The sequence below is a fragment of the Grammomys surdaster genome, unplaced genomic scaffold, assembly GCF_004785775.1.
Source record: "Grammomys surdaster isolate TR1022 unplaced genomic scaffold, NIH_TR_1.0 344, whole genome shotgun sequence".
Classification (NCBI taxonomy): Eukaryota; Metazoa; Chordata; class Mammalia; order Rodentia; family Muridae; genus Grammomys; species Grammomys surdaster.
The window spans coordinates 513089-533762 of record NW_021604763.1 but is presented as its reverse complement, the minus strand read 5'-3'; the positions used below and the strand labels follow the sequence as shown (position 1 = coordinate 533762).

At 41.7% G+C, this 20674-nt stretch overlaps 1 protein-coding gene and 2 non-coding genes across 3 annotated transcripts in view; all 3 read left to right on the top strand.

Annotated features, from left to right (window-relative positions):
- Positions 1-20674, top strand: part of Ubap2 (ubiquitin associated protein 2) — an 83209-nt gene that overhangs the window by 52624 nt on the left and 9911 nt on the right. The window contains exons 9-16 of the mRNA XM_028779087.1: positions 4149-4214; positions 7130-7182; positions 7496-7563; positions 11663-11852; positions 14228-14444; positions 17017-17288; positions 17859-18031; positions 18896-19109. Coding sequence (XP_028634920.1) covers positions 4149-4214; positions 7130-7182; positions 7496-7563; positions 11663-11852; positions 14228-14444; positions 17017-17288; positions 17859-18031; positions 18896-19109 — 1253 coding nt within the window. The remainder of the gene's footprint in view (positions 1-4148; positions 4215-7129; positions 7183-7495; positions 7564-11662; positions 11853-14227; positions 14445-17016; positions 17289-17858; positions 18032-18895; positions 19110-20674) is intronic.
- Positions 9943-10023, top strand: LOC114630814. The gene has a single exon (XR_003712860.1). It is a non-coding gene; the product is annotated as a small nucleolar RNA SNORD121A (small nucleolar RNA).
- On the top strand, positions 11980-12057 carry LOC114630815. Its single transcript, XR_003712861.1, has one exon. It is a non-coding gene; the product is annotated as a small nucleolar RNA SNORD121A (small nucleolar RNA).

The following is a 20674-nucleotide window of genomic DNA, read 5'->3' as shown; positions in this document are numbered from 1 at the left end:
TTTGTTTTGTTTTGTTTTGTTTTGTTTTGTTTTGTTTTGTTTTGTTTTTGCTTTTTGAGACAGGGTTTTTCTGTGTAGCCCTGGCTGTCCTAGAGCTCACTCTGTAGACCAGGCTGGCCTCGAACTCAGGAATCCGCCTGCCTCTGCCTCCCAAGTGCTGGGATTAAAGGCGTGTGCCACCACTGCCCAGCATGTCTTTCTGTGTGTCTCTTGGTGGAGGAGTGCACAGGAGTTTGGGTGCTTGTAGAGATGAGAGGAGGGTCCCAAATTCCTAGAGCAATAGTTGCAGGTATCATGACCTACCTGACATGGATGCTGGGAACTGAGTGCAGGGCCTCTGTAAGAGAAGCAAGCATCCAAAGCTCCTCAGCAATCTCTTGAGCCCCAGAGCTGGTTTTAAAATTGTTCTTATCTGAGTATGGTGGGTCATGGCCGAATCACCGAATTGGGGAGTCTGTAATAGCAGGATTGCAGTGAGTTCATAGCCAGTCTGGACTGTGGAGTGAGACCTTGTCTAAAGAAATGTTTTATGTTCTTATATAAGCATGCTGGATGGAGAATACTCCAACTCCTTTTAGTTAGGTGTTACCTTCAAAGCCTCTCTCAATGGAAAATCTCATTGACAACTAGGTGTAGTGCCTCATATCTAATTCCAACACCTAGCAGGTTGAGAGAGGAGGGATCACTGTGAGTTAAGAGGCCATGGAGTTACAGTAAAGTACATTCCCAAGCCAATGTGGACAAGAAAAATAATAATCTGGAATGGGAAATAATAATCCTGTCTGGGAAAGTAATAATCTCATTGATGAAGATTGATGTACTTCATCCCTCACTGTGAATGAGAGGCCATGTATATAAATTCACCCTGGTGATTCAGTATTTTATATGTGCTGTTTTATACATGTGCAGAATTTGTGAGGAAACCACTTCAAGTTTATAACAACTCACCTCCCTTCTGTAATAGTAACTTTTATTCTCTGGTTGTAATTGTCTCTGAAGCTTACTGCCTCCATCTGCTAACCTATGCCTAGAATGTTTTTAGTCTCAGACTTACTGCTGAATAAGCTCACCCTTTCTAGCTTTTTCTGAAGTGTTGTTGGCTGGTAATTTAGCTCTTTTGGCTCAAATTCCTCTCCATGCTTCATTCAAATCTGTCTTCTCTCTGCCTTACTGTCTTCTGACTGCATTGCTCTGCCCGGCCTCAAACTAACTCTAGCAGTCTGTTCCAATCTGGCTCCTTATTTGCTGGCTTGTTCTGTCTTCACATGTGTCTAGCTTGTTCTCTCTTGAATCTGTTTCTGTAACCTGAACCTCTCTCCCTCTGCTCTGCTCTCTTATGTTGCCTCTTTTCTCTCTCTCCTCCTGAGAGTTGGGCATATACGATTCTGTCACATCTTTCTCTGTCACTTTATCTGCCTCTCAGACGTCACTTTCAAACTTGGGTGCATCCTTCTACTGACTTTACCTTCATTGTTTAGGGCTAAGGGTATGTCTGTATTCCAGTAAGAGGGATTAAAGATGCTAAGGGCTCTGAGCCACACCATTTCACTGGCTTTTATTGTCTGATTGGTTTTGCTTTTAGGCAAGATCTTATCCAGGCTGTCTTTGAACTCACTGGGTAACCATTTCTTATAAAAGAAAGATAAATTGATATCAATAGCTTTGAAGCTCTGTGTGCTTTTGTTAATATTAACAAGCTATTAGAAAGTAGAATATAGTAAGACAAAAATGATAATAACCATGTATCCTAGCAGTAGAGGGTTTGCTCACCATACACACAGCCCTGGGTTCAATCCCTGATACCACCTGATAAAACAAACAGAAAACATCAAATGTCAAGGAATAAATTTAATGGTAACATGAGATCAACAAACTTCAATCTAGAAAAATATATAAACAATATATATATATAAACAATATTGGGTGAAATATAAATGACATGGAACATTTTAAAAGAAAATTTTATTCATGAATGCTCTGTCTGCCTTTATGTGTCTGTGTAACATATGCATGCCTGGAGCCCACAGATTCGATGAGGGTATTGATCCCTAGAGACTTGAGTTGCAGCAGGTTGTAAACACAGTGTGGGTGCCAAGAATTGAATCTGTGTCCTTTGCAAGAGCAGTAAGTGCTCTAAGTCATTATGAATTTTCTTGCTCCAAAGAACACATTTTAAACTCTACTACAATTTTGAATTTTAACTGACTCCTATCTTTGAATTTAGTGATCTATAGTAATCCTTCTCATAAACTTCCAGTATCTTTAACAAGTCAAATTACAAAACTCAGACGCCAGCCTGGTCATGAGACCCTGACTCAGAAGAAAAGATTTACTAATAAGTAATTTATTTGTTTTGGGGGGTGTATGTGGGGGGGGGCATGCTTTTGTTTGTTATTTTGAGGGACTAACTCTATAGTCAAGGTAGTCTGAAACTCATACTGTGGCATAGGCCAGTCGGAAGCTCATGGGAAGTCTCCTGCCTTAGCTCCTTTAGCTCTGGATTCATTATTACTAACTTTTAGGTGTTATTCTTTTTTTTTACACTTATTTGCATGTATGTGTGTGAACATGTGGTTATTCTTTTTTTGTTTGTTTGTTTGTTTTGTTTTGTTTTTCGAGACAGGGTTTCTCTGTATAGCCCTGGCTGTTCTGGAACTCACTCTGTAGACCAGGCTGGCCTCGAACTCAGAAATTCACCTGCCTCTGCCTCCCAAGTGCTGGGATTAAAGGTGTGCGCCACTACCGCCCGGCTAACATGTAGGTATTCTTATGGAGAGCAAAAAAGAGCTTATGAGTCAGTTCTTTTTACCGTGTGGATCCTGGTGTCATCAAATTCAGGTTTATAAAGGTTGGCAGCAAGCAAGGACCTTTATCTGCTGAGCCATCTTGCTGACCTATTGAGATCTAATTTTTAGCAAAATTTAATCATTTTTAGTGGCAGAGCAAGTTGAATTTTAATAAATGCATTCAGAATTGTAGCCACAATTAAAATTGTGATGGTATTTTTTCTAGTAGCAATAAGTAATTACAGAATGAATAAAAATGGATCATAATTTCAAAACCTTTTAGCGTCTTTTTAGCTGGGGATGTAGCTCTGTGGTAGAGTGTGTTCTTTCCATGTGCAAGGCCCTGGGATGTAATCCTAGCATTGAAGAGGAAAAAACATCAGTATTGTACGTGAATATTTGTTTGTGGAGAATACACAGCAGTTTTTCTTTGTAGATGACCCAAAAATGAGTACCACACTCAGAGTTGGAGCTCACATTGCTGCAACACTGTTTCCCCACATGTCGATGGGTATTGATAGATAGGTGAAGCACAGATCAAACTTCAGATCCCGGCAGGCTTTTGCATTCTTTCTAAAAACCATATGGAAGAGTATTTACAGTAGTCTGAATGATTGTGAAGAAACAAACAAGAACTCAAGAACTTAATTTTAAATTACAGTTATTAGGCAGTGTGCAGCTAGTAGAAGTGTAAACAGACAGATTGATAGTGTATTCTACTGGGAATCAAGAGTCTCCTGTTTAGCTGATGGGGGCAAAGATTTACTATTTTAGTGTAATTCATTACAGTGAATGCAGCCTAGCAATCCTGTGAGAAAATGGGCCCAAGTGAGGCCTATACACATTCACAAAGAAGATAGCAAATCTTAATGAGTCATCAAGAATTTGGGTCTGTGTTCTTGTGCCCATGTGCATACCTGCAGAAACCAGAACTTTGTACCATGTGTCTTAACCTTGTGCTCTCTACTTTTTGCTTTCCCCCTTCATTTTGTGAGGGAGTGGGAGTATATACACATAAGCACTGGAGGTCAGAAGCCTTTCCCTTGGATTCCAGGAGTGTACTCAGGACATCAGGCTCACAGCAAGTGCTCACGGAGCCATCTTTCAGGCCCTAATGGTTTTATGTATCAATCCATCACAGTGAGACATTTAACAGTTAGAACCAATTCAATGAAATACAAATTATCATAAGTATTATATGAGTGTTGTTGATGCTTTGTTTCTGGAATTTTCCATTTAACGGTTTTGGGCCTTGCTCCCTCCATGAGGAGGGACTGCTATAATACATTAACTTTATTTAGTGTACTGATCAATTTCTCTTGTTTTCATATGCTAAAGCTTACCTTTTATTTCGATTGACAGAAGGGCTGGCAAAGCCTCACAGTATATCTCAGGAGCTGCCAAGTAAAAGTTCTTACGGACTTAAAGGTATGAAGAATGTTTTGTTTTGAAATTTTGTATAGTTAAGTATCATACAGAACTGATTATATCATTCATTGGTAGGCTCTTAACATAGACATCCTGAGGCCTAGGTTTTACCCCAGTGCTACATAAGGAGGTGTGGTCCATTGGTACAGGTTGAGCAGAGTTTGAGGCCAGCCTCAAAAGAAAAGAAACAAAGTTTTGAGCCTTCTGGGTAACAGCACAGGTCCCCAGTCCTGATGAGTTTGATCCTGAGGACCCATAAGATGGAGTGAACAGACCCTTACAAGTTGTCATCTTGCCTCCACATTGATACCATAGCACCTGTAACCTACCTCACTCCCACCACAAAATAAATACAACTAATAAATTTTTTAAAATTTAAAGTTGTGTGGTTTTGGGCTGAGTGCAGTGCTTGCACACTGCAAGCAGAGGCAGGTGGGTCTCTTCAAGTGCAAGCCCAGCCTGTTTTCTATAGGGAATTCTGGGATAGCCAAGATCCCATCTCAAAAAAAAAAAAAAAAAAAAAAAAGAGAGGGGAGGGGGAGAAAGAAAGAACAGGTGAAGGGAGGAGGAAGGAGACTCGTCAAAAACAAGCATTGTTCTTTATACGCACACACCAACCAATCTAGCTTATGAATGAATGAAACTCACACTATGGATATATTATTTGGCTTTGACAATTACTGGGGGAATAACCCTTAATCTAGTTTTCTAACTGCTGGTCTGGCTACTTGCCCAGTGGTGTGCCCCAGATACTTGCTGTTTCTCCTTGCAGGCTCTCATGGTCCATCTCCCCTTGTGGCAGCTTCCTCCTTCTTCCCAAGTCCTCCTCCTTCCACTCTCTGCAGCCCCACCAGGAAACTCAAACCCTGTCTACCTCTGATCTCTCTAGTAATTGGCTATTCCATTTTTATTTAACCAATAATTTTAAATTAAGGAACAAGGTTTGCACAACAAAATCTGGTAAATGTGAGACTGCACTCATAGGCAGGTAGACCTCTGACCTCTGGATACTCGATTCGGCATTATACTATATAGCAACAGACCAGAGTCTCACCTTACCTTTCTTACCTTTCCCATGGCCTCCTTCACTCATGCCTCCTGGGCTTTTAGTTTCTGAAGTGCTGGGCCTGAACCCAGAGCATCATATATACTGTGTAAATACTAGTGAACTCAGCCTGTTTAACCCCACACATACTGTTGCAGGCTGTAAAGGATGTCCTCACAGTTATCCCATATGTTTTAGGGTATTGGACAACATTTCTGAAATTCAGTTGTTTGCATGAAATTCTAACTATAAAATTTGAGTGTTCTAGATTTACTAAGAATTCAAGCTCACCTTGTTCCATAGCCAACAAGGGGCATTTTTATGCTGCTTGGTGTATGGCAGGCTACTACAACACGTGCTTCTGGCTTTCCCCTGCATTTCCTGATGTAGCAGTTACGGTGTCCAGCTCTCCTGCCTACAGCTATTATTATGCACTTTGTCTTTCTGCTTGGAAACCAATTCAAGTCTCTCACCTGATTATGCATGGCCTCATTTGTGTGAATTCTGGACGTAGAACAGGATGACATTCATGGCATGAGATGTGAACTCTGCAGGAAACCATGTGCTATTGCTAATACTTTTTAATCTTGCTCTTTAAATCTGATGGTCAGATTTAGATCTGATTTAATCTTCATATCAGGCCTGGGGCAGATTTGTATTATAATAGTGTTCCTTTAAACTTTTTATTTTACTTTTATGATAGTTTTATGTTCGTGGGTGTGCACACACATGAATATACATGCACGTGTAAGCTGAAGTCAAGTTTGGGTGTCATTTCGTAGGAGCCATATCTTTTGTATTTTGAGACTGGTCTCTCATTTAGCTTGGAGACTCCAGCAGGTTTAGCTGGCTGGTCCGTGTGCCTCAGGGTTCGGCCTATCATCGTCACTCTTCAGCATCGACCACGTGCCAACATTTCCAGCTTATTTGTGTATGTGTGATGTGTGGAGGGAAACACACCCAAGAAAAGCATGAAGTGAGTCTGGAGGAGGACATTAGGTATCTTCCTCTACACTTTCCATCCTATTCCCTTGAAGCAGGCCTTCTTACTGAACCAGAAACACCATGCTGGCTGAGCAGTGAGCTCCTGGTATCTGCATGTCTCTATTCCACAACACTGCTTGGTAATGCTCAGGCTTAGCTTGAGGAAATTCAAACTCCATTCTGCAGGGTTGCACAGCACAACAAAGACACTTACCCACTGTGCTGTCTGTTTAGCCCCTGGGTACTTTTTCAGTTTTAATCATGGATACTCAGATGAATTTCAAGTCCTCATATGTTTTTTTTCCCCCTGTCTTTTTTTTTTTTGACACAGGGTTCTCTGTATAAAGCCCTAGCTGTCCTGCCTAATACTAATACTTGCTCACTAGACCAGGCTGATCTCAAAGTCACAGAGATCCGTCTGTCTCTGCCTCCTGATTGCGGGCATTAAAGGAATGGACCACCACCACACAGCAAGTTCTCATACTTGTATAGTTCACTGACTGTGCTAACTCTTCAGCAGTGTGTGTGTGTCTCTGTGTGTGTGTGTCTGTGTCTGTGTGTGTTGGCAGTACCAGAAATTGAACCATGTACATACAAGGCAAGCAAGCTAATGTTAAGGTGTATCTTGCCCTTCTGTCTTATTTAATTGTTTGCTTATTTTATATTGTTTGTTTGAGATAGGCAGGGTCTCGCTACATAGTCCTAATTTATTCCAGAACTATATATACCAGGTTGGCCTTGAACTCATAGAGCTCCCTCCTAACTGCTGGGGTTAAAGGTGTGTCTCACCGTATTCTAGTATTTAATTTCTAAAAATGTAAATTATAAGGAGTAAAAGTAGAGTTGTGGTTGACTTTGTGCTCTTCCTTTTCGTGTTCCCTGACAGGTGCCTGGAAGAATTCTGTGGAAGAGTGGACAACAGAAGACTGGACTGAAGATGTAAGTCTGGCATCTATTCAGACCTTTCTTCCCCTTCTCTTGTGTCACAGCTTCTTTGCTTCACCAAAGGCCCAGACCACCAGTTCATCATCTTAGCTTTATATTCTTTTGGCTTCTCAGGTTTTTTTTCCCCCAGCACATGGATCTCAGAAAGAAACTAGTGGTTTTGGTTTTTGTTTGTTGAGACTCTGTCTATATATGGCTGTTACCTCCTAGAACATAGGATTCAGTCCATTTCACTTCTTGGTGCCCCTTTAATACTTGAACCATATATTTTATATTTTTCCTTTTTTTCTCCTAACTTTCCATACAGCTTTCTGAAACAAAAGTCTTCACTGCATCGTCTGTTCCAGCAGAGAGTCAGGTCACGCCTGGACAGAGGTAAAGGCTTTTGCTTTTTGTTGTTGTTGTTGTTGTTGTTTATGTTTTCCTCATCCAAAGGATAATTATAAATTTATTTGTTTAGGACAACTATTTACTATTTTGACTCAAATTCTTCAGTTTCTCCTTCACTCCTCTATTACCCTTTATCTCCTCTCCCCCACTGTGCTCAGAGCAAGCTTCGTGTACATCTTATTGGTTGTGTCCAGTGGTGATTGGATGACAGCTCTTCTTGTGATTTGTTAGCAGTTTGGTAGAGATTATGCTAGCCTAATAATAATAATTCATAGTTGACTGTTTACATTAGTAAACTTTACCTGCTCTTCAAACAGGCTCTCATTATGTAGCCCAGACTGGACTGGTTCTTAGAATTCTTCCTGCCTCTACTTCCAGAGTTCTGGGTATATATCATTATTCTTAGCTAAAGTAGCTAAAGCAATTACTTATTTACTTATTTAAAGAATAAGCCAGGTGGTGGTGGCGGCACTTAATCCCATCACTCAGGAGACAGAGGTGGGTGGATCTCTGTGAAGTTCAGGGACTAGTCTAGAAACTTGTAGGATAGTCAGGACTACACAGAGGAACTGTGTCTCAAAAGAAAAAAAAAAAGTAAACTTACTGCATTAAATTCTTTGGTTTCATGCAATTCATGGTTTAGATGGTCTCTATCCTAATTTAAATGTAATTTTGAATAGGTATATTAGTTATAATATGCTTACATTTCAGAAGAAGAAGGGCCTTAGAGGTTAGCATGCTTTGTGTGTGTCTGTGTCTATGTAAGGATACAGGCGTATAGAGATTACAGTACACATAGCTCTGCGTTGTTCTTCAGGAAGGCTTTCCACCCTGAAAAACACTACTTTACCTTTGTCTGTCCATTTGTTTGTTTGTTTTTGTGTTGTGCATACATGTTTATGCATGTGCATCATGCCTATGTGTCAAACCGATTTGTGGAAGAAGTTAGACATCAGTGGACATCTTGTGGGATCCAGTTTTCATGTGGGTTTCATAGATCAAACTCAAGTTATCTAGCTTGGCAGGACCTGACTTTACCCAGTGAACCATATTGCTGGTCCCTTTGAGATAAGTTTCTCAGTGACTAGGAACTATTAAGTAGTAAGGCTTGGCTGGCCAGCACGCCTAAGAACTCAGGTGTCTCCTCTCTAGTGCCACCATGCCTTGAATTTTTTCATACAGAATTTGGATATCAAAGTCAGATCCTTGTACTTGCAAGGATATATCTTTTTACTGACTGAACTATGTATGTATGCAGCCCCCAGGATAATAACACTCTTAAAACTATATTGGATAGTCAGGATTGTAACCCCAGCATTCTAAAGGCTGATCGAGAAGCATCGTGAGTTTAAAGGTAGTTAACACAAATGTATGCATAGCTGAATTATTTTATTTCCCTTCATGATTTTGCTATGTAGTCTAGGCTTTTCTTCCAGCAGTCCGGTTGCCTCAGGTGTGGGTCAGCCTGCCAGGCTTCAGTGAGCGCTTACAGTGCTACCATTTCCACAGTAATTTTAAGCATCTTTGAAAATGGTTTTTAAAGGTCTATGTGAAATTTCCATAGATCTCCAATGCATTTATGACTAAAGGAATTTTCTTGTGGCACGTTAAATTTTTTAAGAAGGTAGTTGAGAGGGCTGGAGAGATGGCTCAGTGGTTAAGAGCAATTTTGCACAAGACCAACGTTAGATTCCCAGCACTTACATGGCAACTCACAACTGGCCGTAACTCCAGTTCCAGGTGATCTGCTATCTCCTTCTAATCTCCATGGGCATGAGGCATGCATGCAAGTGAAATATTCACACATTAATGAAAAAATACTGCATTAGTCATGATGCTGATTACCTTTTAACTTCAGCATTCAGGAAGTAGAGGCAGAGGGGCAGAAGTCCAGAGGAAGGCTCAGGTACAAAATAAATTTGAGGACTTGGAACCCTATATAAAAAAAACCAGGTACACCAAGAACAGCCTTGTCTCCACAAATTCTCAGCACAACTAATCAGAAGGCACCAGGAATGACAGACTCGGGTGCTGCCGATGACTGTCACCTTAGAGTTTGGCAGCTCACTCTTATTTATTATGATGTGTGTTTGTGTTCATTTGTTTATTTGAAATAGGGTCTTACCTTGTAATGTTGGCTGTCCTAGAACCTGTGTAGACTATGCTGGCCTTAAACTCGCAGAGATCCACTTGCATCAGCCTCCCAATTGCTAGATTTAAAGGCCTCTGTCATCCCTGCCTGGCTTAGTCCATTCAGTATGGGGTTTTGAGGAATTCACCTCTTAGCAATAGTCATCAAGGGTTCATGGCTTTTATATTACAGTTATTCTCTCATAAATACTAAAATGCTAACAGTAAATTTACATCCTGGAAACAATGATGTGGTGATTTCCAAGCACATATCTGATGATTCCATGTGGAATTTAACTACTGAGTTTCCTGGGCCAAGGTAACAACTTCTTTACTTGTCAATGACCAGTAAACTGGAATAAAAGGTTCCTCATCATACAAATGGTTTTTAAGACGTTTTTTATTGTGTTTGTGTGTGTGTGTGTGTGTGTGTGTGTGTGTGTGTGTGTGTGTGTATTTGGGGTGTAAGGTACGAATGTTACTGCATGTGAGTGGAGGTCAGAGGACAGTTTGTGTCAGTTGGTTCTCTCCTTCACCGTGGGGATCCCTGAGATTGAATCAGGTTGACAAGCTTTGGTGGATGATGTCTTTATTCTCTAAGCTACCTCACTGGTCCAAACCCTGGGCTTTTAAAAGTTTGCTCATTCACTCATTTATTTGTGAGACAGTGTCTCTCTCAGTATATAGCACTGGCTGTCCTGGAAGTCACTATGTAGACCAGAGATCTACCTGCCTCTGCCTCCTGAATGCTAGGATAAAAGTGTGCCAGCAAGCCCAGCTGTAGCACTTTTACAGGAGACCCTGCAGTACTGTTACTCACTTGAGTCTTTGGTAACATGTTTTATAATCACCATATGTAATACACATAACTTGTTTGTGTCACTGGAATACATTAAAAGAAGCTGCTCACCAAAGCTTCTCTTTTAATGTATGGAATGGAATGCAATGGAATACTGGGATATTATATATTAGAACATTAACTTAGGTTTTAGATTATTAGCCTCAGAATTGAAATTGGTTTCAGGAGAGTAGAAATGGTTGTTTATATAAGAAAAAGAACTCTGGCTAGAAGCTTAGTCAATATGGGAATAAAGCCTGAATGATTAACTGCCCAGGACCTGTCTCACTGGCATGGTGAGAGTTTCAGTTAGAGAGCTGTGTGAGCAAAGGTTTGAGAGGCCTCAGGGAGCATCGTTCTGGTGACCCTCTTGAGGTCCCACTCTATGGCTGACTTATTCCTTTGGTTGGGAATATTTATTGTGGCCTCATTCTTCTAGGCCATGCTCTCACACTGGAATATTAGGTGGTCTTTTGGGCAAGGTCATGGGGCATTATAAGATACTCTGTTGCTAGAGTCTTTGCTAGTTGTAATTCCTTTATTCTTAAGTATTTTACGGAGAAAATTATACATGTGTAAATATGTTACAGGACAAAATACAGAATGTATGGATATTTTAAATAAGTAAATTTAAGACTTAAACCTTTCTTATAGCTTAATGCTTTAGGTCTTAATGTTTTAAGAATATTGATCCACTCTGTTTCAAGAAAATTGAAGCTAAGGAGGTCGCACACCTTTTTTTTAATCCTAGCACTGAGAAGGCAGAGTCAGCTGGTGTACTTAGTGATACTGTCTCAAAGCAAACAAAAATCAAAAGTTCAAAGGGGGAACAAAAGGAAATTGAAGAAATTTGAGGTCAATAATGGTATTTGTAAGCTATTACAGTTCCTCTCTTTGAATCATTGGGATTCCTCTAATTCCAATGCACCTTCTAAAGTGCTGCAGTTCACTCTCTCTGATTCTGTAACCTGTTTTTGGTGACCAGCTTCTCTTTTAATCTCTCTGAAACTCTATTATCTCTAGCTTAATTTTTGTTTGTCCTGATGTTCTCTCCAGTTGCCTGGCTGGTGCAACTTGCTCATGACAGCTGATTGCATTTGTCTTTCATGTGCTTAGCATTGATCTGGTGGCCTTGCTCCACAAGCCTGCTCCTCCCACCCAAGCCGCGGAAGTCAACTCCTTTGAAACGTCCCAGCAGCAGGGCTTTGGCCAAGCTCTTGTCTTCACAAATTCTCAGCACAACAATCAGATGGCACCAGGGACTGCAAACTCCACTTCTGCCAGCTCATATTCTCCTCAGAGTTTGGTAACTCACTTTTATTTCAAGTTGGGGTCTTAAGGAATTCACTTATCGACAACAGTCGTCAAGAATTTGTGACTCATACCTTGCCTTTAATTCCTCAAAAATAGTCATATGTTGTCAGTAGATCTTCACCCAGGAAACAATGATGTGATTTCCAAGCACATATCTGATGATTCCGTGTGGAATTTAGCTACTGAGTTTCCTGGCCAAGATAAAAACTTCTTTATGAATTTTTGTCAATGAATGGTAACTGGGATGATGGCATCCTTTTTATTAGTGAGTTTTTAAAACTTTTTTCACTTGTTTCTATTTCTTGTGGGTGTGCTTATATGTATGTATGTATGTAGACCATGTCCCATTTGAAGAGATTAGAGAACAGCTTGTCAGCAGTTCTCACCCTCCTCTGGATCATTTTCGCAGTTCAAGTGATTGTTTTCCCCCCTTAGATTTTGTTTCAAAGTCTGTGTCTGTACTTAATGTTCTTCTTGTCTGTGTGTTCCTAGTTTGCACTTTTCTTCTCTATTTATAAAACATGCTTTTTCTTAAATTGCCAAATAATATGTTAGAGGACCTTCCACTGGAATGTTTTCCTTGATGGTGTCACTACAGGTGTATGTGACTCTTGGTGTCTTCAGTTCATTAGAAAGAAGTCTGAGATTGCTAGTGAAGATGACAGGCAGGTAGGGCTTAGAAGCTTGGAGTGCAGTCTGTGAGGGATATCTGGGGTCTGTTCTAGTCCTAAGTAAATACAGATGAAAACCCTTGGTTTTTACTGTCTTATCAATGTGCATTTCCTTATCAATATGTCCTTTCCGTTGCTATTGGTGTGATGTTTTTCTGACTTCTAGAATCTCTCTCTGGTCGCTGAGGTCAGAAGTAGAGCTAAACCATCAAATCTGTTTTATGTTATAATCAATGCCTTGATAAATTGTTTAGCATTTTAAGGCCCCTGGCCCTAAACATTGCTTCTATTTATAACCATTGAGGGAAAATAGTAAATAACAATTTAATAATAATAGTAAAAATAGGACAGAAAAATAAAAATGGTAAAAATAAGACAGAGTCAGAATGTGTATGATTAGGACTTAAATACTGTGTCTGTATGTAATTTATGCACATGCATGTTAGTATGCTTTTTTGTGTCTTATTGGTTCAGTGAAGTCGCTGGAATGAAGAAACCCCGTATTCGAGTGTTACAGAGAGCAAAGCAGTGAGCACAGTGAAAGCGCATTTGATGAGAGTAGGTGGATGATGGACGCTGTGTCAATGGAAGAGTAACATTTGGGTAGACTTGATGCAGATGGCCTTGAGCAGGACCTCAATGCAGGCAGGAGCCATGATTGATGGGCCTCAGCTGACCATGACCTAGGGTCTGCACTGGGGGACTCTAAATTTTCTAACTGGTATATTCCAGACCTTAGAATATTGACAATAGCCAGGCATGGTGTTGCATACCTTTAATACCAGTGCTTGGGAAGCAGAAGCAAGTGGATCTCTGTGATTTGAGCCCACTTTGGTCTACAGAGTGAGATCCAGGACAGCCAGGGCCACACAGAAACCCTGTCTCGGAAAAGAAGAGTGTTGATAATAGAAATAACAATTTCCTCTTTGACCAAACTTTCTATGAGATGCATATTCTCTGGAGGATGGAGCATTGCGTTTGCTTTTGCTGAGTTACGAGATGGTTGATGTTCCTCGTCATCCGAGCACAGAACTGCCGGGTTTTAGAATGGAGCAGGAACACCCAGCATGCCCTGCTCCCTTACCTTAGAGATTCTGGCCATTCACAGGTCTTGAAAGTTTTGTGTTTTGCTTTGTCATGCACATCTTTGTCATCTACTTGCTTGTTTTTTTTGTTTTGTTTTTGTTTTGAGACAGGGTTTCTCTGTGTAGCCCTAGCTGTCCTGGAACTCACTCTGTAGACCAGGCTGGCCTCGAACTCAGAAATCCGCCTGCCTCTTTCTCCCAAGTGCTGGGATCAAAGGCGTGCACCACCACTGGTCGGTGACTTGTTTGTTTTTTAAAAGTTTATTTTGGAGTTAGAAAGAAGGCCCAAGAGATAAGAGCACTTAGGCTCTTGTAGTTTGGTTCACAGCACCAAGAACAAATCAGTACTAATAGATAAAACAGGCATTTGTTTTCTAAGTTTGTAGTAGTAAATGTTTCTATTGTCTTCACTTCACATGAGAATCCGGGCAGAATGCAGTTTTATTTAGTGGACTGTTAAGGCATAGTGGCATTTCTTCATGGACTATTCTCGGAAGCGAGGTTGACCTTTTCAGATGATCCAACTATAGTGTTTTTCCTTCTGAAGACATGTGTGTTTGCAAGCTTGGAGTAAAACACTAAGGGCTTGTTCTCTTTATATCTCCTTAAAGTCATCCGTCCTTGGCTCAGGGTTTGGAGAGCTGGCTCAGTCAAAAATGGTGAACATCTCCAACTCCCAGATTTTGGACAAGTTGAAACCACCAGGTTTGAGCCCATTTCCTGCTGCTTCAAGTGCACAGCAGAACGACACTGCAAGCCCCCCAGCCACCACTGCTGCTTGGGACCTCAAGCCCTCGGCACCCCAGCCCTCAGTCCTCGGTCATTTGGGTAAGAGCTGGTTTATTATATTAAGTCGTCATCAGAGCATGTTGTATGTGAACAGTATGGAGGGATGTGTCCGGAGTCTCTGAGAATACATACAGCTTTGGAAAATTACGTCAGTGGACTTACTGTATAGTGTCTGCGTATAATTAACAGCTAGAGGACAAGAGCAAAAATATTGCCTGGTGGCTCCTACCTGTAATCCCAGCACTCAGAAGGTGGAGGTGGGGGATCTCCATTCATTTGAGAGCAACCTAGGGTATAGAATGAGAACCTGTTTCCAAAATCAAGCACAAGCCATGTGGATAGCTTGTGACATGCCTGTGAACTCGGTTCTTGGTAGGCAAACTAATCTCTGTCAGTTTGAGCCCAGACTGGTCTAGATACTGAGTTCCAGGTTACCCAGGAATATATAGTGAGAACCCGTAAAAAAAAAAAAAAAAAAAAAATACAAAAAATAAGAAGAAAACAAAAAACTGTAAGCAATTGAGACTAGAGAGGTGAATTAGTAGTTAAAAGTCCTGGTTGATCTTCCAGTGGAGCTGGGACCGAGGGTGGAATCTCAGTATCCACACGCTGATGATCCAGCTGTTTGTAGCTCCTGTTTCAGGTAATGCTGTGCCCTTTCCTGGCCTTGATGGGCACATCCGTAGATATGATACACAGATGTGCTCATAGGGTAAACACCTGTATACATAAAAAATAATGACTGGGGGCTGGAGAGATGGCTCAGCGGTTAAGAGCACTGACTGCTCTTCCAGAGGTCCTGAGTTCAAATCCCAGCAACCACATGGTGGCTCACAACCATCCGTAATGAGATTCAATGCCCTCTTCTGGTGTGTCTGAAGACAGCTACAGTGTACTCATAGATAAAGAAAATAAATCTCAAAAAAAAAAAAATAATAATGACTATAGACCAGGATGGCTCTGAGCTTATAGAGATCCACCTGCCTCTGCCTCTCACGTGCTGGGATTAAAGTCATAGCGTTACTCTCTATTTGTAAAGGGAGGAGCATGTGTGAACTTGATGTTTTCTAAACAAAATTTCTACCAGAAACCCCTGTACCATTTCAGAAACGCCTGTACCATTTCAAGCTTTCATTTTTCAGACATTCTCACATGAACACTTGTGTGAGGGAATGGTGAGGGTTATTTCAATCCTAGAGTTGATGACATTCTTGCTTTTGCGCTTAGCATAAATAACAGGCAGATTTCTGTGCTTTATAAGATGACTTGCTATACTCAAAAGTAATGCATGGGAGGACCACTCCTTCATTTCTAGTGGAAGCTGGATTGATTCATAGGCACCCTTTGCCTGACAGATAGCATTATTACATATTTGATAAAGGAAAACAGAGGTTAAGCACAAACCATGTTTCTGTAGATATTCTAGGCATAGCAAGCCAGTCTTATTAAAGTGTTGGCAGCCAACAAACATGCTAGATCCAGCAAGCATTTAAACACACCATTAACAGCCTCTGCTGTTAGCTTTCCCACATAATTAATAAGAAGAGGAGTTTAAAGATAGAAGCATGTTGTTTCTGTGTTCTGTGTGAATGCTTTTTGATACTTGATTCATTCCAGGTTGAAATGGGATGTGCTACTTTTATTTTTTCTTTTTAAACAGGGCTTTGTTCCCAGACTGGCTTTTCACTTGCAATTCTCCTGCTTCAGCCTCCTAAAATTCTAAGATTTCAGGCATGTATACAAACACTCAGATAGTTTGCATTTCTTTTACATGATTTCCATTCAATACGACCAGAAGAGATAAAAGTTGCAATTGGCAATTGATCTTGTTGTATTGTGAAATGGCTGGTATGTTCATTCATTACCACTTTGTTTTTCATAGCTCATCCATATAATTCCAGTTTTTAAAAAAATAGACGGCTGGGCAGTGGTGGCGCACGCCTTTAGTCCCAGCACTTGGGAGGCAGAGGCAGGCGGATTTCTGAGTTCGAGGCCAGCCTGGTCTACAGAGTAAGTTCCAGGACAGCCAGGGCTACACAGAGAAACCCTGTCTCAAAAAAAAAAAAAAAAAAAAAAAAAAGACCAAACATCCCGAGTTTATTGTCCTAAAAGTGAAGGATAAAGCCAGTGTGCATGAACATGCTGTGACCTCAAAAACTAAATTGTGTGAAACTAAGACGGATGCTTATGTCTGTGTCTTTGATGGTCAAGAACCTTGGGACAGAGGGCTTCTCTATAGCAAGAAGGAGAACAGTGGAAAGAGTCACACTTGTCACACATATTCTTTACAATTTTGTAACATTTACACATTATAGTAATCAAAATGGCCTTTTAAAGGTGTACCAAATGGCTGGGGAGATGGTTCAGTTTGTAGAGTGCCTATTCTATTAGGTGGATCAATTGTGTCAAAGCTGGGTATAGTGATACACACATTTGTAGTCCTAGCACTGAGGGGGAAGACAGCGGAACCCCTGAAGCTCAGGCCAGCCAAGTGGCCTGAGTCCTGAGTCCCTCCAAGTTCAGTGCGGGACCTTGTCTCACTCAGCAACATAGGGCAGACAGCAGCTCTGGAAGAAAACTCATTTCCGCTTATTTCCTTCTACATTTATAGACTTCAAATCTCAGCCTGAACCATCTCCAGTTCTCAGCCAGTTGAGCCAGCGACAGCAACACCAGACCCAAGCTGTCAGTGTTCCTCCTCCTGGTTTGGAGTCCTTTCCTTCTCAGGCAAAACTCCGAGAATCAACACCGGGAGATGGTCCTTCTACTGTCAACAGACTTTTGCAGCTTCCTAACATGGCTGTTGAAAATATTGTATCTGCCCATCAACCACAGCCCAAACACATTAAACTCCCTAAGCGACGGATACCTCCAGCTTCTAAGGTAGGCATTCACTCCATCGTGAATTGGGAATATAAGGATAAAAACATTGTGACACAGTGTCTTCAATCAAAACTTGAAATGTTGTCACGCGTAGCATATTGCTTTGGGAGGATTTGGCATCTTTCAGATGCTTGAGCTAATTCTTAGAATGAATTCATGCTGGGAGCCAGAGCCTCCTTAGCTCTGTACAGGCCTGTGATGTAATTCAGAGTGATCTTGTTTTAGTGTATGATGTCTCAGGGTGGGAGGATGTGTGATTGCCTGGCCAGATAGTGCTTTGATCACTCCATGTCCCTGAAAGTAGCAGAGTATCTTCATCTACCATCTGTCCTTGCACCTTCCCCAACAGCTTGAAAGCATTTGTAATATTAATGTGGACCATTCCTCTGTGACCCATTAAGTTGTTTGCTCTGTTTCCCTTATTGTTTAAAAGGTTCTCTTTCTCTTTCTTTTCTTTTTCTCATTTGCTTTTGCCAGTGTAGCTCAAGGAAGTTACTTGTTTGAGTCTTTTGTAAGCCTGTGAGGCCTGAAGTCCCTGCCTTCTGTCGCTGATGAGCTCTGCTTTCGTAGGTTCCCGTGTCTGCAGTGGAAATGCCCGGCTCTGCAGATGTCACAGGGCTGAATGTTCAATTTGGTGCCCTAGAATTTGGATCAGAGCCATCTCTCTCTGAGTTTGGATCAACAGCTTCAGCCAGTGAAAATAGTAATCAGATTCCTATCAGCTTATACCCGAAGTCTTTAAGGTACAAACTCATTTCTTTGGTTGTGACTGAACATAGTCCTTCCTTTGCAAAGCAAAACAAAATGGAGTCAAGAGCTCGGTGAAGACGGCATGATAGTGGTTTTGTGCATCTCCCAGCGGTGTGTAGTTTCAGTCTGCTATGCCCCTCGTTTCTCTCGTTCCTTGCTGCCCTCTGACAGACAAAGTATGTGTCAGAACCGATCTGGAAGTTTCATGGGACCAGAGTCATGTAAAAATGTGGCTTTGTGCCTCTTATCATTTACTTAGAGGTTTCCAAGGTCATCCATACTGTGTGTGGCTTCTGTTGCCAAGCATTTCACTGAGAAGATGTGGCACAGTCATAGTTGGTGGACACTTAGGCTCTTTTCTCTTTTTGCTTTCGGTGGAGCATAATGCTGTGTTACAAGGTTCCTCGTGTGACAACCACCTGGAGACCCCCAAGTTTGCACAGTAGCAGCACCACTTACACTCCCCGGCAATCAAGGACATACCCGACTTCTCCACAGCTTCCCAACATTATTTTCCTTCAGTGGAATATTTTGCAAATAGAAAGAGGCAATACCTGATAAAGACTGTAGTGCACCTTTGTGGTTAATGCTACTTTAGAGTATAATACTGCACTGATTCTGTCTTGTCTTTTTTTTTTTTTTTTTTTTTGGTTTTTCTGAGACAGGGTTTCTCTGTGTAGCCATGGAACTCACTCTGTAGACCAGGCTAGCCTCGAACTCAGAAATCCGCCTGCCTCTGCCTCCCAAGTGCTGGGACTAAAGGCGTGCGCCACCACCGCCCGGCTGATTCTGTCTTTTCACTGAAGCCATCAGATGGTAGCAGCGTGTGTCTAATCCTGTGTCTGTCCTCTTTACAGTGAGCCCTTGAATGCCTCTTTCCCAATGACCAGTGCTGTACAGAGCTCCACCTACACAACCTCAGTCGTTACCTCCTCCACTCTGACCAGCTCGGCCTTGAGCTCCACTAGCCCAGTAACAACTTCCTCCTCTTACGACCAGAGTGCTGTGCATACCAGGATTGCATACCAAAGCTCTGCGAGCCCACCAGACTCAGCTCCAGGCTCGGTTGCTGTAAGTGGGTCTTTGGGGTTTCTTTTCTTAGGCTATCCCCCTTCGAAATTAGCATACTGTTTAGCAAATTATGCTTTAAATTGTAGTTTATTTATTAGTGAGTGTATGTGTTAGGGGTGTTTGTGTTTATTTCTGTGTTACATACATATGGAAGCAAGAGGACAACTTACAGGAGTTATGTTCCTTTTATTTCATGTGTCTAACTCAGGGCATTAGTCTTGCTTGGGAGTTGGTGCCTTTGCTCACAGAACTGTCTTGCTGGCTCAATGTAGTGCTTTAGGGAACAATTTGATGGCCACACCATGCCATTTATCAAAATAATAGCAGTACCATCCTCCTCAGGCACTCGCTTTTGATGAGGCCTACAGTCATAGATATGGACCATCTCCTATCGGACAGTCATCAAACCCTATCAGAAAGCATTGGCCACCCTCATAACTGGCTTGTCACGATTGACCAGTAGTCTGAATTGTTGCCTTCAAGGTTCACAGCTAAGTAAGACTGTTGTTAATGGTAGATCTCTCCCAATACCTTGAGGGCTAGCCAGTAGAGTGGACTGGGTTTTCTAGCCCAGTCCACTTGATGTCTGTCATGCGCAGCCATAGCAATAAGGTCTTAGAATTAGCTCTAATGAGATCCGTCAGCAGTAATGAATATTGTTTGTATTGTGTTGGGGACCTTCTTCGTCAAGGACTATAGGATGAGGTATTCAGCTTCCAGTACTCTTTTTAAAACTAACTTATTGCTTCTGAGAATAGCTTGGTCCACACATACTGGCCATGTCCATTCAAACAGTCTTGAGGACCATTTTGTTGTTTGAGAGAAAAGCAACAGGACAAAGTATAAATCTTTTTCTTTTTTTTTTTTTTTTTTTTTTTTTTGGTTTTTTGGTTTTTTGAGACAGGGTTTCTCTGTGCAGCCTGGGCTGTCCTGGAACTCACTCTGTAGACCAGGCTGGCCTCGAACTCAGAAATCCGCCTGCTTCTGCCTCCCAAGTGCTGGGATTAAAGGCGTGCGCCACCACAAAGTATAAATCTTATCAGCTGTTGGGAGGAGGCGGGCGGAAAGGAGGGGGGGGCATAGGTTTTGGGAGATTGGCGGCAGCTGTAGACAGGAGCCTCTAGAGTAGTGCCATGGAGGCCCACCCAGCACATCAGGCTAGGTGTGGTGGATCCCCTAAAACTGTAGGTATATACTGAGCCACCATGTGGGTGCTGGGAATCAAGTCGAGATCCTCTGGAAGAGCAGCTGACCCTTTTCTGCTGTACTATCTCTCCTGTCCTCCCTCGACATTTCTTAATATAAAAGGAACGTCAGCTTCTTTTCCCACTGCTGCCCCTGCCTGGGGATGCTGTCTTGAGTGTACTGCCGGGTGTGCACCTCTGTGGGTCCTCCCCAGTCTGTGGAGGCAGGTGTCAGTTTGTAAAGATCCCTGTGTTAGTCCACCATGGTGTCTCAGGTATGTTCACATCAGCTGTGTTAGGTTCTTTATTGTGTGGACAGCATAGTCAGAACTTACTCTGTGCTATCAACTCTAAGAGCACATCTCAGTTTTCATAGAAACA